This window comes from Pteronotus mesoamericanus, unplaced genomic scaffold, assembly GCF_021234165.1.
Source record: "Pteronotus mesoamericanus isolate MK-2021 breed Mesoamerican mustached bat unplaced genomic scaffold, CSHL_Meso_final contig_50, whole genome shotgun sequence".
Taxonomy (NCBI): domain Eukaryota; kingdom Metazoa; phylum Chordata; class Mammalia; order Chiroptera; family Mormoopidae; genus Pteronotus; species Pteronotus mesoamericanus.
In genome coordinates, this window is record NW_026555186.1 from 16,510,201 (window position 1) to 16,527,855 (window position 17,655).

A 17,655-nucleotide genomic window follows, 5' to 3' on the forward strand; every position below is an offset into this window, starting at 1 on the left:
CTGGTCAGCATCCTAGTTTCTGACTTTTGAGCCCACAGGCGGGGTATGTGAGCAAATAGATTACGTGCCTCTGAAACATCTTACAGAAATTGAAGCTGGGCGCGTCAAACCTGTTGCTGTCAGAGGAGCTACAGTGCGCTTTAACGGAGTGCAACATGAACCTTTCCTGGTGAAAGCCAAGACCGAGCGTGCACGGCCCTCTGAAATGCGGCTGTCACCCAGGAGGTTTGCTCTGAGACTCCTTCCAGCAGTGTAGGCGGCCAGTAGCCTTGTCTCCTCTCCCAGAATCTGCTCCCTGGCCTTTACTCCTGTGCCAGGCCAGGAGCAGCACCACCACTAGGGTGCCCTAACCAGGGACGCCCCCTCACCTGCCTACCCGTCCACCCCCATTCCTGCCCTCGGCTCCGGGCCTCAGGTCTCCTGCCTGGAGGTTTCCATAATGTCCCCAGGTCTCTCTGGCCTGGCCTCCCCAGCCCAGCCTCAGAACTTGCCTTCAAACATGCCCTAACCTCTGTCTTTCTTGGAGAGAACTTCCAGTTGGTGTCCCCAAACTTAGGGACAGTGAGCTGTTCAATCTGTGTACCGTTAGCAGAGACAGATTTTAGCTCCGGGTATAGCTGGAGCAGCCAGAGAAGCTTCCAGTTGTCTCTGAGACCCCAGACCCCAGGACAGCACTTGGCACACAAAGGGCCTGTGTACACAGGTCTGAGGGAGACTGATGTTCTCAGGCCCCTGTTGGCCCTAGGTCCCTGGAACATCCCAGTTGTGCCTTTATTTCCACTCCAGGGATTCAAATTTCCTCTGCATTTTACTCATGAACCAGAATCCAGGATGGGGTCTCCCTGGGGGGCCCATGAACCTCCTGAACAGACCCCTTGAACCCATCCCAGAGGCCTCTCAGAAGCCCTGGGCACCCAAGGTCCAGGGCCCTCATCCTTACAGCGAGCGGCGGCTGCCCCTCCGTGCCTCCGTCCCTGTCTGGCAGGGTGATGTGCATACCTCTGCACCCGGGCTTAGTCAGATGTGTGCCATGGACGTGCTATGAAGGGAAGGGCTTGTCACCATCCCTGGTAAGACAGAACACGACAGCAGGGCGCCCGCGCAGGCGGGTCCCGCCGGCTCCGCTGTTTAAGCTTGCAGTGCCGGCCAGCGGGTGTGCTGGACACTCCTCCCAGGAGGGCTCTGTGCTCATGGCCCACACAGCCCTGAGACTCTCAGATGTGGAGGACAGGAGTGACCCCCAACTCACCTGCAGAGCTGCCAGGGCCTGGGAGAGGGCAGGAGAGGCTGGACTCTTGCGTGCGTCCACCAGGATGACCAGCCCCAGGTCCCGCACCTCCTTCCTGGAGAGAGAAGGGACAGATGGTGTCAACCACTGCAGGTTAGCTCTCTTCCACGGCAAGTTTCTCTCTCTCTCAATGAGATGTCCTCACCCAGATCCTCCCGTCCCTAGAACCCAGGAGTCCTGGCTTTACGCGCATTAGCCTTCTGCCTCCGGAGGAATGAAGAGGCTTATCAGTTGAAAGCAGGCAGTCAGGCCTCATTGTGATGGACCACGCATGTGCGACAGCACTTCCAGGCAAGGGGAGTTGTCGAAGCTTCGAACTATCTTCCTGCCACCGCTCTGGCCTCTCTGCCTGCTGCACACTGAGGTCAGGGTAGTCTTCTGGCCGAGGGGCGCCTGCTCCCTTCACATTGTCTCCTATCCTCGCTCTCCTGCCTCTGTCAATGCCACCTCCTGACCAGAAGGTGACCGACTGTCCTGAGGCTGTGCGCGCTCTTCCTTCGACCTGGACATCCTCCTCCTCTTGCCTGCACTCCCCCCCCCCCCCCAGGACACAGAGCACATGGGGAAGCCCCCTCCCCTGGCTGAGACTGCAGCTCCTTCCCAGCACTGTGGTTTTGTCTTCCGCTGGGAGCCCTGGGAAACTGGGTTTCCACGTGTCTGCTTGAGGGCAGGAACCATGTCCTCTTCTCCTTTGTATTCCCAGGAAAGTGTTGGATGGATGGATGGATGATTGGATTCCTCCACTGCACAGGTCAGAGGAATGACAACCAACATCCTTTGTAATTTTAAGATTTTGTGTCTCTTTTGAGTTTGATGGCAGTGCATTTATAAGGTGCCCCCACAGAACACGTGGCTCCTTGCAGCAGTAACCACTAACAAGACACTGCTGGATGCTCTTCCTAATGATGCTGGCATCTCAGGTACCTCATTCAGAGAGCTGAAGGCATGTGTTACATCCTGTGACGGTGGGTGGATTTCAGCTTCTCAAGGTGCAATACTCGGCCAGGATGCTAATGAAATTACGCTTGTCAGGAGATAACCAGCGAACCCCGAGGCCCCAGGATAAGTTAGTCCCAAGTGCTTTAGGACTGTTCCTCAACAGGGGCTTTCTCCCAAAGCGCCGTTCCTTGGTGAGAAGAGTTGGGCTGTCTGGAGTTACTGCGGCGAGGCAGAAAAAGTGGAGGGCTGGACTTCCAGGTTCACGTGCTGGCCCTGCCGACCCCATAAGTACCCTCACCCTCGACCCGCAGGAGTTTCATTACAAAACGGAGAACACAGCACCACTCGCCAGCGCTGCGAGGCTAAGGATGCAGAAGGGCGTACCCTCCGGAAGTGCACAGCTCTCCACTGCAGCTCCCATTACAGAAAGCTTTTGTTAATAGGGAACATCGTTATCTGAAGGCTTTGAAGCTGTTTACCTGAGGCTCACAAGGTATAATCTAATGCAAGAGTGAAACTATTCTTTTTTAGTATAGTTTCAATATACATTGAAATCTGTGCTAAAGGACAAATTTGAAATCCCAGGCTCCCCCAAAGGCAGCAACACTAGTGCCCTGCAGATAACTGGGAAATCTGCTCTGTAAAAAGGAGTGTTAGGGAGAATATTTTAACTCTTTTTTTTCCTGAGTGTTCCTGCACTGATCCTTACCTATGTTGTTTCAGAAGAAATTAAAATAGAAAGTTGATATACTGCAAAGAACATGAGATCACATATGAGGCATTAAATGAGCACATAACATGTACTCACATGAGCTCATGTGTGTATCACATGGCATGTTCCCACACGAGATCACATCACATGATGTGTGTTATGTAGCTGCTGTGATGTGACGTGGTGGAAGACCATGCTCTGCCCTTCAGTGCAGGAACCTGAGGGAGATCTTTTCTGATCCTCTAACATGCCTTTGAGAGAGCTGTCACCACCCCATTTTACGGTGAGGTGCACCACATTCCCAACCAGTAAGCTCAGAGCCAGGATCTGGAGTCAGGCCACGTGACTTTATTATGACTGAGTTCATTCTCCTTTGAGGGTGGGGGTTGCTTCACCAACACCAGAGGGGGAACTTGGTCTGGCAGCCGTAGGACGATCCAGTGTGTCTGCATCTGATGAGATCGAGGGGCCCTAAATAAAGCACTTTAACCATCCTGGACTCCAGCTCTTGTCTCGGTCCTCGGTCCAAATCCGCAGCCCCAGGAAAGGCCCCCCCGAACATGGCTGCTTCCCGGGCAGACCTGCTCCAGAGCCATGTCCTTACACAGGATCCAGGAGGCTTGCTCCTCTGAGAGATCGGTCAGGAGGATGCGTCTTTCCTGAGGAGCTGGAACACTTTCTTTCCGGCCCACGGCACTGCCCGGCTGAACGGAAGGCTCAATTATCGCGAGTCAGTCCTGCCTGCTTCCTAGTACCAGATTCTCCTCATTTGAATGATTTCTTCACCCGTTTGTTCCAAAAATTATGTTTAGATATCAGTTCATGTTTTTATCCAAGGCCACTTCAAATATGTTTTAGAAAGGAGTGGAGTACAAACCATGTAAATAAAGAATGCTTAGAGCGAATAGCGGACAATGCAGAGCAATGCAGGGTTCACAGTTCGAGTGTGTGGCTGAGCTTTGGTTTAGAGGGGAGGGGGCAGGGTGAGCAGAGGGGAGCGATGTGTGGGAGAGGGGAGAAATGGGAGGTGGGGCTGAGGGCAAAGACGGGGCAGAGAGGAGCCAGAGGGCAGGAGGCCGAGGGGCAGGTAGGAGTGTGCTGCCCTTGTCACAAGAGTCCCCATAGCTAGAAATGAAAACCCTCACGTGAGCTGATCCCCAAAGGGGTCTGAAAGGTGGAAACCTGGCTCAGTCCCACCTGGGGATGCCATGGAGGTACTTCAGCAGGCGGCTCAGCTCGGCACTGGACATGTGGTGGCTGGACCAGAGCGGGCTCCTCGTGCAGACCTGCACTACTGCTCTCCCCTGGCGGTCTCGGGTCCCTGCAGAAACACAGGGCATTGTGAAAGAGGGGAGGCCCCAGTGGGAACACACAGGGCTTCAAGCTTGAGAAATAGTGAGCTAGGGTCTGCAAACTGTTATTGGCTTAGGTGTGAGATCTGGCGGGAGAGGAGAGCCTGGCACTCGCCTGGGCAGGTGAAGGCCATGCTCGCTTGAAAGAGTTTATGCCTGGATGTTTGTGCCCCCCCCGATTCACATGTTCAAATCCTAATGCCTGATCTGACAGTGTTGGGAAGTGGGGCCCTTGGGAGGTGCTGAGGTGATGAGCGTGGAGCCCTCATGAAAGGGTTTAGTGCCCTTATAAGAAATCCCACAAGGCTCCATTACCCCGTCTACCACGTGAGGACACAGTGAGAAGTGCTGACCGTGAACTGGGAAGAGGCCCCGCACCAGAGCATGATGATGCTGGTACCTTGATCATAGACTTTCAGCCTCCAGCACTGTATGAAATTGGCTTTCCTAAGCTGCCCTGTCTGTGGCATTCGTTACAGCAGCTCAAAAAGAGACAGGCAGCCATGCTCACCTGGGAGGATGACGGCCCCAGACTGTAGCAGCTCCGAGTTGGTCTCCAGCACCTGCCCGGGCACCTGGCTGGGCAGGCCTCCGGTGCTGGGCGGCTGCCCTTCACCCTCAGGACACAGCAGCTCAGCAAGCACATCTGGAAACTTGCTGGGGTTGTGTCCTTGGAAGCTGCAACCATCTGTGTTGACACCAGCTGGACAACAGAAAGACACCTGGTTAAAGAGGAAGTATTGCTCTGGTCTGAGGGCACCTGCTTGGCTTGCTACAAATGCAAGGATACAATCATGAGTGAAAATAGTGGGTTTCCACGAGAACCTGTCCCATTCCTGGTGGAAACGTAAGCATGCCACATCTTCTGGGACAGGTGTGTTCGTTCCTGAGAAGTGGGGCATAAACAAACATGTAGTTAAATGTTTCAGTTCCATCAGGAGTGCTCACTACCTGAAGACCTAAGGGAGAAACATTTGATACTAAATGTTGTCATCCTAATTGATTTTATAATACAGGTTTCCCAAAGAGTATCGTAAAAATATGTCCATAGGTGGTGAGAGCACCCCGGGGCAGACATTGACGTAGTCAGAGTGGCAGGCTCTCGCCCTGCAGCGCCCTCCCAGAAGGGGCCTTATGCTTGCGCATCACTGTGGCAGGCGTCGCAGTGGCACGCCACTCAGCCTCCACCCCCACAGCACTCCACAGGGGAGCCACAGAGCAAGCAGACAGAAAAGCCTGCCTTGCCACTGTCCAGGGCTTGCGTCGCCCTCATGGGTGGAGGGACAAGCTCGGTCACAGATGGCAAGCGGATGTTGCAGCCTGAGCCTCGTGGGGCACCATGAAGCAGCCCAGGATTTACTTTCCTGTCCCTAAGCCTCATCATTTACTTCTTTCAGAGCTAACATTGTATAACTGCGCACAGCTTCCTTATTAGAGCTGGGCTTGAGAAGTACACAGCATTCTTTTTTATATATTTAAAAAAAAAAAAAAAGGTTTGCCCTGGCTGATGTGGCTCAGTGGATTGAGCGCAGGCCTGCAAACGAAAGGGTCACTGGTTCCATTCCCAGTCAGTGCACATGCCTGGGTTACGGACTAGGTTCCCCAGTAGGGGGCGCCTGAGAGGCAACCCCACACTGAAGTCTCTCCCTCTTTCTACCTCTTTCCCCCCCCCTCTAAAATATAAATAAAATCTTTTTTAAAAAGCTTTATTGAGGTATATTTTACATATCATAAAATTCACCCACTTCATGTGGAATTCAGAGGTTCTTAGCAACCTTACCGAGCGGTGCAACCATCACCATAAATCAGTTTTAGAACATTTTCGTCCCTCAAAAATGACCCACCATGCCCATTTATAGTAAATATCCTCTCCCACCCCAGCCCCTGGCGACTGCCTGTCTACTTCCTGTCTGTAAATTTACCTCCTCTGGACCTATCTTATAGATGGAACCAAACATGACTGCAGTCTCTTGTCTGGCTTCTCTCACTCAGCAGAATTGTTTCTGAGGTTCACCCATGGCTGCCTGTGCCAGAGCCTCATTCTTTTCCGTGGTGGGTCTCATCCCACTGTCTGATGGACAGCATTTTGTCTATCCCTCCACTAGTTGATGGACTCCAATCACTCAGTATCCTTGAGAGTGAATTTTCTTCATGTATGCTCAGACATTTCCTAGGACACATTGCCAGCCAAAGGTGAAACCAGCTCTGCAGTAAACCCCAAGCTTTCTCACACAGACGGGGGAACAGACGTCACATTCATGCAGGACTTCTCTCACCAGACATCATCCTGGCTGAGTAGGCCCCTCGTAGGCTTCTCCTGAATCCAGCCTGCACCGTGGGACAGGGAGAGGAGAGGTCTCAGGTAGAGGCTACAGCATTAAAATGGCCAGGGATAAAAGCAGTAGCTACCTGTGACTAATGAGAAACCGCTACTCAGTTACTGCGGGCTGAATGCACAGTGAATGATTTGAGTATGATATTCTTAAAATAAATTCTGAAATGCTACATTTATAGGTTTGAAATTACGTTAATTTTATGTTTAAAGAGTAGACAAAGCAAAGTCTCAGGAGCTGGAGCAAGCCAGGAGAGGAAGAGCAAGCTGGAACAGAGGAGGAGCAAGCTGGAAATGGAGAGGCAAGCTGTGCCTGTCACCACAGAAAGATGAATGTGCTGTCACTTGTTTAACTTAGGTGTCAGCAGGGGGTTCCAGATAAGGACTGTCTTTGCTGATGAACACCAGGAGTCTGGGACCACACCACAGACTTGACCCCAGTGACAGCAGGGGGGGAAGGGGAAAGCATGTATCAATGATCCACTGGTCATTGGTTGGGTAAGCAATGGTCCTGGTCCTCTGCCCAGACCTTTGGTAACACTGCCCACCTCCTCCCAGGTAGAAGCAGCCTCTGCTTATTCACAGTGTCTTCCTTCCTTCCTGGATGTTAGATACCACACAGATGGGTTCTGCCTCATCAGTGAGGAGGGAGAGAAGGTGGAGTAGGAAGGGAAGGGACATTGTCCCCAGGCAGTAAACTCCTCCAACTTCAGGTCCCCCCAACAGCCCCCAGTGATATCGCACACGCAGTCTCTGGATACTGAGCAGACAAAGCCCACTGGGCCTGAGAGAAATGATTCCTTGAGAGAATACAACATGTCTGATGAGGAGAACGTGAATCTTCCTAGATGTGCTACTCTGCACACAGGGAGTCACCTGGCCGCGCTTCCAGGGGGCAGTGCTGGTTTGTTTAAACTAAACCTACCGCCTTCATGACTGCCAGATACCATCTGGTTGTTGTCAAATGTCTGCCGCCCTGTGCTACAATACTGTCGGTGACACAGTGCCTGAATGTCCACAAAAGCATTTGCACAGCCAGCTTCTCTCCATGGGGAGAAATGTACTTACTCTATTTTGCATACACATGTGGGGTGAAGACATAAGCTCTGTCTCCTACCTGCAGGTTTGCTGCAGACGTGAGTTTTCATAGCATCATAGCATCACCCAGTGTGTGTGTAGGATTGTGTTTCCTGCCTAATACAAATGGGAAAGGAAATGGACAATAAAAGACAGTTTAGGACCTGCAAACAATGGTCGGGATGTTATTGCTTTAATTTTAATTGAATTGCAGAGTGGTGATAGAATGTTTTTTAAGTGTCAACTCTAAGTAAATAACTATATTATACGACTCTTTGTAGTAAGTTCAGTGTGTGTGCTATGCTATCGAAATCCTGTCAGAATTTTGGGCAGGAGCACACAGGCCTAATTTTGGGAGAGGCCCCCAGAGGTGCGGCGGACAGGCCCAGCCCGAGGTGAAGTCTCCCAGAGCCCTCGGATGCAAGACTGGAGGCACCCCATTGGGCCAGGTGGGGAGGCCAGGTGAGGAGACCAGAGCGGAGCCCATATACCCACTACTGCGTCAATTGTGTGGGACTGCTAGCACCTGCTAAATCTGCTTTCTAAGGCCTACAGCACATTCACACTTTTTGCTTCTTTCCAGAGTCATTGTTCTTGTTCTTCCCAGAACATTTCTTTATACAAAAAAGGGGAAATAGCTGAAATATTTGACTTAAGAAACATGTTGCCATTCTTTCCTTATCTTTATGCACTCACAGAGTCCTCTAAATAATCATGTTCCCGCCAGAGCCTATGGCAAAGTGCTCCAGGGACAGATGCCCCAAAACTTATCGAGGCCCTCTGAGTGTGTGTGACCAAGGGACATAAAGTCACCGGCCTGGTGTCATTTAAAATGAACAATAAACCGAATCTACCTGCATGAACAATCATTAATACAATGTTGGGGTGCATGGTGACCACAAAAGGATGTGTCCACTGCCAGCACATGTGAATGTGACCTTATACGGAAAAGGGTCTTTGCAGATGTGAACACATGAAGTTTAGGGTAGGCCCTAAATCCAGCGACAGGTGTCCTCATAAGAGGAAGGACAGAGAGGTTGAGGCATGGAGAGACAGACAGGGAGGAGGGCCAGACGTGTGGCCCCAAACCCGGGAGTGCCTGGAGCCCCCGCAGCTGGAGAGGCTGGGCAGACCTTCACTTAGAGCACATGGCACTGCGAGGTCAGGCTTCTGGCCTCCCAACTGTGAAAAGATGTACTTCTATTGTTCTGAGCTGCCAGGTTCGTGGTACTTTGTGCAGCAGCCATAGGAAAGGAACACATGTGAGCATTATTTTCAACAGTCAAGATGGATATGGAGACAAGCTTCTACTAAACAAAGTGATCAGACCAAATGGGACAGGGTGGGAGGGGGGAGGAGAGGAAGTTGAGGGAGAAAGGGGATGGTGGGGGAAGAGGGGAGGGGAGAGGAGACATTTACCTTTCTCTGTGGTACAGACAGAAGGCTGGCTGGAGTGCAAGTTTCTGGTCCCCACAGCTTGTCCTCCTAGAAGACCTCTGGGTCCAGCGCAGGACGAATGAGGGGAGGCCTGCTGGACATCACCTTGCACGCTCCTGAGAGACCTGTCCAAGGACCTAGACCTCCTGGTAAGGGTCCTCCCAGCAGTTCCTGGACAGCTCCCCTGACTCCAGATCCCCTGGGAGTCTCCCTGGGGGCCAGGGGTTCCTTTCTGGGTCGGGCTGGCCACTGCCCCTGACCTCTTGCTCTGGGTGCTGGAGGCCTCATCCACCAGGGACTCCTCAGAGCTGGAGCCCAGGGGCATGGGGTTCCGAAGGGCCTCCATGTAGGACTTCCTGAACCAGCGTCTGGTTTCCATGGCAGCGGGGACCTCAGGTGGCCGCTTTCTTGGGCTGTCTGTGTCCTCGGGAGACGTAAGGGCCTGGGGGCCATCCTTCTTGTCCATGGGGTCCAGCTTCCCTCCCGGTCCTTCAAGGCTCTCAGATGGCTCCCGCGGGCCCACGCCAGAGCTCCTGGGCAGGGTCCTGGGGCTTTCGCACTCAGCTCTTCTCACGTAAGCAAGGTGGCTGGGCTGGTCACTGCCGGGATGCCCAGCACAGGGAGGTAGGGTTGCAGTGTTGCTGGAAGAGGTGCTCTCCTGCAGACAGGGGCTGGCCATGGCTGGTGCCAGGGCTGGGGCCTCCGAGGCGCTGCCTGGTGGCTGCTCAGGCCCGGGATGGCTGGAGCGGCTGGTCAGTGCTCTTCCGCTGGTGGGTACAAACACGGGAACTGTGACGTTACTCCATGGGGTGCGATAGACGGTAGAGCCTGAGGTCAGCAAGCAGTTTTTCAAGAGGGCACTGCTGCGTTCCCTGTTCACCTGGTCCAGGAACTCTCCTGTGAAGACACAGCCATACATGGCCTCAGGCACAGCGACTTCCTCTGAGCCTCTTCCTAGCTGAGAGAGGCATTTTAAGACCAGTCTGGCCGACTGCTTCCCCACCGATGTGACCTGCAGGTAGAAGTCCCCGGGCCTGAGCCTGACTCCACGGAGGGACGCCAACTGCACCACCACCTTCCCGTGGATGCACAGTGGCCAACCTTCATGGAAGAAGATGAGGCCTGTGTACCTGGCCTGGGACAAGAAAGGGAGGGAGGTTAGCAGCTGGCATGGAACCTGTCAGGACCCCTGGTCTCCACCCAGCAGGGAGAGTGAGAGACGAGATGCTCCCGCTGCGCCTCAGAACAAATGTGTGGGTTTCTTTTTGATTCAGTGCAGTCAAAACTGCACTTTTATAGCTCCTTCTGGGAGGCTGGGGGAGCGTAGGCAACGGGACAGGAAGGGAGGAAGCCAGTCCAGGCACAGTCTCATGCAGCCAGACCCATGGGGATTCTGCAGGGAGTGACTCCTAGGGAATTGTCCCCACCCGGGCTTGCACACTCTAGCCTCTCCAGCCCTGCCCTCGCTCTAACCTCCAGGGGCTTCTGGACGCCCACTGGCACTCCCCTCAAAGAGCATGGCTCCTGGAATCACAGGGTGGGGACACAGTGAGAAAATGTGGGATCAGGGCAGTTCACCAACAACATTGGCTGCAAACTCCCATCCAATGCAACAGGCAGTTTCTACTTATTAAGGAGTCAATGAACTTTACACCCAAGCTGTAGGTCCCTGGGAGAGTTCTTAAGCGCTCTTTGAAAAGAACTTGCTCTAGGAAAGGTTTCAGCTTCAGGATGGATGAGACACAGCCAAACATGGGCCGTGTCTTCATGAGGCATGAGAGTGCCTGCCAGATAGGGAACAAGGGGGGGGGGGCGCGGCGCTGGTAGGTCAGAAGCTGCAGCTACATGTTCTAACTTGAAATCACATCCTACAGACCAAGTTTAGCTTCAATATTTTTTGCTTTGCAACTTACATTTCCCCATCCCAGCACCGACGTACTGCACACACATTATTACAATAAGAGAAAATAAACAGAAAAGAAAAACTCAACCCAATATATCTTAAGAGATTTTAAACTTTTCTTTGGCCTTACTCATATAGGAAATAAGTTTTCTAAACTGTAATGTAGGTATAGTTTGGCATTCTTGTCTGCCTTAGCAAACGTTTCCCTGCGTCACTCGCTCATATTTACCAGCTTGATGGAGACGTAACTGTTCCTCTGGTGTTGTAAATCTACAGTGCTTCTAACTTTTCCTGTTATAAACAATAAATACAAGGAAGATTTTCAAGATACGGTTTCTTTTTCCCTTAAATGATCATTTTAGGACATGTGTCTGGGGTTAGGATTACAGGGTCAAAGGTTATGAGTGTCCTTTACGAGTCTTGGCCCTACGGCCAATTTGCCAGGAAAGGGGACACGCTGTCAGCAGTGCCACTGTGACAGGTTGGCCATGATTCAGCAGCATCGGGCTTTGCATTAAGAAGTCATTTTCTAAATCAGTGTGTACACATTTATGTGATAATGAAGTCAACCTTTTTTTGATGTTTGTTTTCTGTAGATTTTCTATATGTATTTTTGGGCTCCTGTTGTTGTCTTGTTTTTGCCTTATGAGTTACCATGGGTTTTTTTAAAAAAAAAGTTAATTTTCGGCACTCACTATTAACCAATGTTCCTGTAATGTGTCTACTACTGCGTGTATTATTCCCAGTTCATTTGTTTTATAGTTTAGTTATGTTCTTTTCCTCTCTACAGAAGGTTACATTTTATACAAGATGCATTTCTTGGATTTTTTGGTGACCTCTTTTACTGCCTTAAAACTTTGAACTTGATATCTTACCAGAGGTTGCCTTTCACATTTCTTTTATTTAATTTTCCTAAGAGTTGAGGTTTAAAAAGTATTTAATATTTTATACGAGGTCTGTCCAGAAGGTATCCATCCATGTAAAATGAAAAATAGAGATGTTTATTGAAGAAGATACAAGATACAAGAAACATTGTACATAGGACAATGACACTTCAGTTCCCTTCAAAGTAGGTACCTTGGAACCTCACACAGTTCTCCCAATCGCCATCAGCTGCCCTCGTCATATTTTCCTGAATCTCATCAACGGTCTGAAATCTCTTCCCTTTCAAAGGTGATTTTAGTTTTGGGAAAAGCCAGAAGTCACAGGGTGCCAAATCTGGGCTGTAGAGGGGCTGAGTCACCTGGGTGATTTGACGTTTTGCCAAAAAACTGCACAAGATGATGCATGAGTAGGAACGTTGTTGTGATGAAGCTGCCAATCACCAGTTGCCCATAGCTGCAGTCTTCCATTCATCTGAATAGCCTTCTGAATCATCCGAATAGTTTCCATAGAAGAACGTTCAAGCTTAATGCAAAATTTGATGCAGATTCATTGCTCTACTCACTCATTTTGAACGCAACAGCCACACAGTACACATGCTCATTCAATAGAATCCACCACCACTACTGACTGGTACAGTGAAATTGTCATAATGTTCACACATGTCCAATCCAGTCAACTCTCCTTGGCTGCCAGGTTACATCGATGCTGCGTAAACTGTTCTCATTATATTAACAATGGCTGGGCTTTTTCCAGACAGATCTCATATATCTGGAGTTTACTTTAAAAACTGTACCTCAGACATACAGATGTGTTCTTAAGAGCGAAGGCCTCATTAGCTATGTCCCCGCTGAGATGGGCTCACGGTACATGCGCATGTTACAGGAAGGAGGAGCGGACGGCCGGACAAGGAGCTGCGAGGAGGGCAGCACAGCATGGCCTCCGGTGCAGATGCAACTATTATTTATTTACTGGGCACCTGCCAGGCGCTCTCACACCTGCGGTCGTGTTTAATTAAAAATTAAGACTTTGAGATTAAAGAATAAAATAACCCCAACACCAACCCCCAGGTCAGCATTATGGACATTTATATGTTTCACTGCTTTACTTACTTTCTCTATGCATTTGTAATGGTTGAGATGACATCCCAAGTTCACTATGCACCCTGATTTCTCACATAACATGATTTCATCAGCATCAGCATTTTCTGACTGCTAGAAACTCTTCCCACAGATCACTTACTTCACTGCCGGATCCCAACTTCCCCTGAACTTGGCACTGACACATAATACCATGGACTTCTCTGGTCCTGGAGCCCAACTGGGATTTCAGATGCTCCTGTGGAAATTGAGGCCTTAGGGCAGGTCCAAGAGTATGGTTGTCCCCAGGCCTGTGGGGTGCACCAGCGCCCGCTGGTGTGGGTGGCTGCAGATGTGGGCCATGACCCTGCTGAGTAGTCAGTGGCCTCCCTACACTGGACAAGAAGAGTCAGGACACTGCCCTGCCTCACAGTCAGCAACTGTGAGATGTCCGGCCTGGCAGCTGCCAGGAAACCAACGGCCACCAGGGAGAGAAGTCCAACCTGAGCTACGGCCTAAAGATGCACAGCTGTGGTCAGTGGTTTGAGCCCCAAGAATGACCTTTATGACAGAAGGTTCCAGAATGAGAGGTTCCAAGGCCAAATGAAACAATCCCTTTTTGGAGGGTCCAAGCAAGGTCAGGGTGGAGCTTGTGCGTGGATTGTCCCTTGGTGACCTGCGACCATGCAGCCTTCAAACCCCAGTCCTGCCGATTCTTCTCCTGGCAAGAAAACAGCTTGACTGTCCACATCCTGGGTTTGCTCCCACCATCCAGTGGGCCACAGGCAGGAAGTTCCAAGGCTGAGGCAGGGAAAACTGGCCCCCAGGAGCAGGAGCTATGCTGCTCTGCCAGGAGGAAGAGCCAGTCATACCTGTGATGTGGCATTTGGTGCTTCGGCCACATCACATGGTTGCCTATCAGTATCCAGTCCAATGAGAACCTCCCACCCAACACACAGCTCCCAACCCCAACTCCTACCCCATCGGAAAGGCAAGTGACACAAAGATCACCCCATCTGAGCTACTTCTGTTAGGTCTTGTGGGAGAGGCAGGTATTTTCCCATCTTTATGAGAAACTTGTTTACAACAATGGTAAGAAATTGTTTAAAGGTTTTTTAAATTAAATATTAAGAGATACAAAGGAATGTTTCTATGTATAAGACATTAAATATCACGATACAGAAGGTTAAGGAAAAGAACGTTGCCATCATCTTTGCCGTCGCCTGCACGCCCATGTCCTCTCAGAGGCAGGCGCTTTCCTACATTTTGTTCTTAGTCTCTTCCTTTTCTCTGTATTTACCACATGTTTGAATCCCTAGACAATAAATACTTTATTTTTGCATGTATCTGGACTTTACATAAACAGAGTCACACAGTCTGTATTCTTCTGACTTGTTTTTCAATCAACACTAAAATTCATTGATACTGTTACACGTAGCTGTAGTTTATTCATTTTCTTTGCTATGTAGTAATTTGATCTATTACTATTACTAATATAACCAACTATCCCCAAATTTAATGGCTTACAGAAACTATTTTGCTCACAATTTTGTGAGACAGGAATCAGGGGCAGGGCTTGGCTAAGAGGTTCCTTTTGGACCCAGGGTCGGAGCTGGAGGACCCACTGCAAGACGGCTTCCTCACCCCAACGTCTGCACTGTGGGACTCTGCCAGCTCTCTCTGTCTCTCTCCTCTTGTCTCTGTTCCTCCTCCAACGGGCATCTGAATCTCCAGTCTCCCCCATGACATGGACTTCCTCACAGCATGGGGGGCTCAAGGTAGTCAGGCTTCCTCCCCACACTGACTGTTCCAGAAACAAGCATTCCAAACCCCAACCTCTATGACCTTTCTCAGAAATCTTGGGACATCACTTCTGCTACATTTTATTGGTCGAATGAATCACTATGGACAGTCTAGACTCAAAAGGATGCCTTGACATACAGGGAGGGAGGCCATGGTGAGCACTTGGGAGAAGAGCCATTGGCTCTTCTAAACGTCTCATACATTTGGTGGTTACAGACCTACGGCGGTTACAGAGTCACAGTGAACATTCTTGACCATGAATCCTGGTGGACAGATACAAGAATGTTTCCTGGGGATAGCCCTAGAAGTGGAATTGGGTTTGTGCAAATCAGCTTTGCTGGTGCCAAACTGTTTTCTAAGGTGGTGGTGCAAACCCACATTCTTCCCAGTATATACGTGTATACTCATGTAGATCTTTCCACATTCTCACTCACTCACTTGGTATCAGACTTGAATATTTTTGTCAACCTGGAAGCTGTGAAGTAGTATCTCATGTCTTCAGTTCAAGTCTTTCACTCATTTTTCTTCAGGTTGTTTTCTTTCTTATTTGTAGATTTCTCCATATGATCTAGATACGGTCCTTTATTGGTCATGTGTTGCAGATGTTCTCCTATGTCGATTTCTAGTTTTATACTTTTGAGGTTTGCATTAGGACTTGGTCCACTTGGACTGGGTTTTTATGCATGGTGTGAGGTAGGGCCTGACTAACTTTTTACCTGTGGATACCAAATTGCCCAGGGCCATGTATCGGGACCCATCCTCCTTCCACTTTTCCATCATGTCCAGAGGTGGGCGTGGCCACAGTGGTCTGTAGGTGCCAAGAGCAACCTGGTCTGCTCTGCCCAGCTCCGCTTTCCACTCTAAGATCATGACCTGAGTCGGGCCGTGTCTGGTCTGTACACGGGGGCGACACACTGGGTGCTCCTCCTGCTTGCTTAGGCACTGAGCTCCCCCACATATCTCCCTCTATCCCTCCTGAGTCTTTGGCTGTGAGCACGCTCAATTCTCCTCCATAAAAGTGCACAGCCTCCCTGACCCCTGTCATGCCTCCCTGGTCACACTTGCTCTCCTTTCTGCATTCTCCAGCCTTCCTCAGGTCACACTGCAGGCCAGCTCCAACCCTCCACCCCACTGAACCTGTGCCCACCAGATCCAGTGGTCCCCTTTAGCTCATGTCCCTGTGTTGGACTCCATGGTCTATGGAAAATCATGATTTCAGAAAATAATGTAAATAAATAATTGAAAACAATACAGAAACTCTTTCCATTTCAGATGGAAAACAACAGCTGGGGCATGGTCTTCCTAGGGTCTTCTGTGGCCACCAAATAGGAGTCGTATTGTTTAAACAACAGAGATTTGGGTCAGACACAGGAGCGCTCTAGGGTATGCTGAGCTCTGCAGCTGCACTGCCCACTCCAACATTACTTCATATAATTTTAAAAATCTCTGAAAATGTTCCTTCTATCAGTGAGCACATAATTCAAGAAGTGGTTCTGCAACACATCTCCTCAAATGCTGGGCACGCACCCTGGTGCCCAAGGAAATGCATGTCCCCAGGTTGGGCCATCCCCTCCCTTCCCTGCACATTTCACCCCAGGAAAGGAAGGTATCCGCTGGCCCACAGGGACCCCCATCCAAAGTCTGCCCCCTAAAAACACCAAGGGCCCATTCCTGGGGATGCAAATGTCCACCAGAGCATAGTATTTGGGTCAAGGACATATTCTACTGGAGAGCCGATCTAACGTGCAATGCGCAAGTGACCATTTAAAAGAGTTACTTGGGAATAACCACTGGGTTTTGCTGTGTTAGAAAACACAAGTGGAAGCAAGCTGGAGTCTTTGGAGGTCTTTTGCCCCTTCTCTGGGGGTCCACATCTCTAACGATTAAATCTGTGACAAGACAAACACTTCTCAATATGGAATGGTTTGTCTGCATTAAGTACATCCATCTCCAGAACTTTTCCATCTCCCCAAACTGGAACTCTACCCATTAAACTGTTACTCCCCATCCCTGTCCCTCAGCCCATGGGGACCACCATTCTACCTTCTGCCTCTATGACTTTGACTCCTCTAGGGACCTGATACTAAGTGGAATCATACGGGGTTGTCTTCTGTTTTGACTGGCTCTCACTGCCCTTTAGAGTTAATCCCGTGTTAGTAGAGAATTACATTAATAACATAAGGCTCCCCTGATTAAATGTCTGTGTGGTTTCTGTCTCTCAATGGGACGGAAGTGCACAGAGGCCCAGCCTCTCTCTGCTGAAGTGCAGGGCTCCACCGCCTTCCTTGGGCTGCACCGCCCACTGCTTTGTCCTACGGCGCCTTTGAAGTGGAGCAAAAATTTAAAGACACTAGGGAGGGCATAGGAATGTAGGATTCTTCTGGATTCTCCCCCCCTCCCCAAAATATCCTGGTCTTTTCAGTTGTCTTGCTCATACCTAAAGTGACAGCATTTTTTTTAGTGACTTTTCATGAGTCTTTGCAAAACATTCAACTTCATTTTCTCAGAAAAAGCTATCTCCTTTATTTTTGCCCTTCTATTTAATCAGTTTTAGGTTTCAATTAAGTTGGGTTTAATTAGCTCTTCTCCTGGCTTCTTAAGGTGGAAATTTAGATAATTAATATTAGACTCCCCCCTAAAACTATATATTATGCTTTAACCATTGCTTAACTGTATATAAAAAATTCTATGTTTCATTATGATTCAATTCTCATAATTTTCCTTGTGATTTCTTTAACCCATATTATTTAGATACATATTACTTAATTTCCAAATATGTTAGGAGTTTCTAGTTACATTTTTTGTTATTTGATTCTGATTTAATACCATTCTGGTTAGAAAAAATTATTCT

The 17,655-nt window shown here is 49.7% G+C and overlaps 1 protein-coding gene across 1 annotated transcript in view; it reads right to left on the bottom strand.

Moving 5' to 3' along the window:
- Nucleotides 1–17,655, bottom strand: part of PLEKHG4B (pleckstrin homology and RhoGEF domain containing G4B) — a 79,058-nt gene that overhangs the window by 28,584 nt on the left and 32,819 nt on the right. The window contains exons 3-6 of the mRNA XM_054578649.1: nt 9,120–10,272; nt 4,803–4,994; nt 4,137–4,260; nt 1,250–1,343 (exon numbers count right to left, since the gene is read on the bottom strand). Of these exons, the coding sequence (XP_054434624.1) occupies nt 1,250–1,343; nt 4,137–4,260; nt 4,803–4,994; nt 9,120–10,272 (1,563 nt within the window). The remainder of the gene's footprint in view (nt 1–1,249; nt 1,344–4,136; nt 4,261–4,802; nt 4,995–9,119; nt 10,273–17,655) is intronic.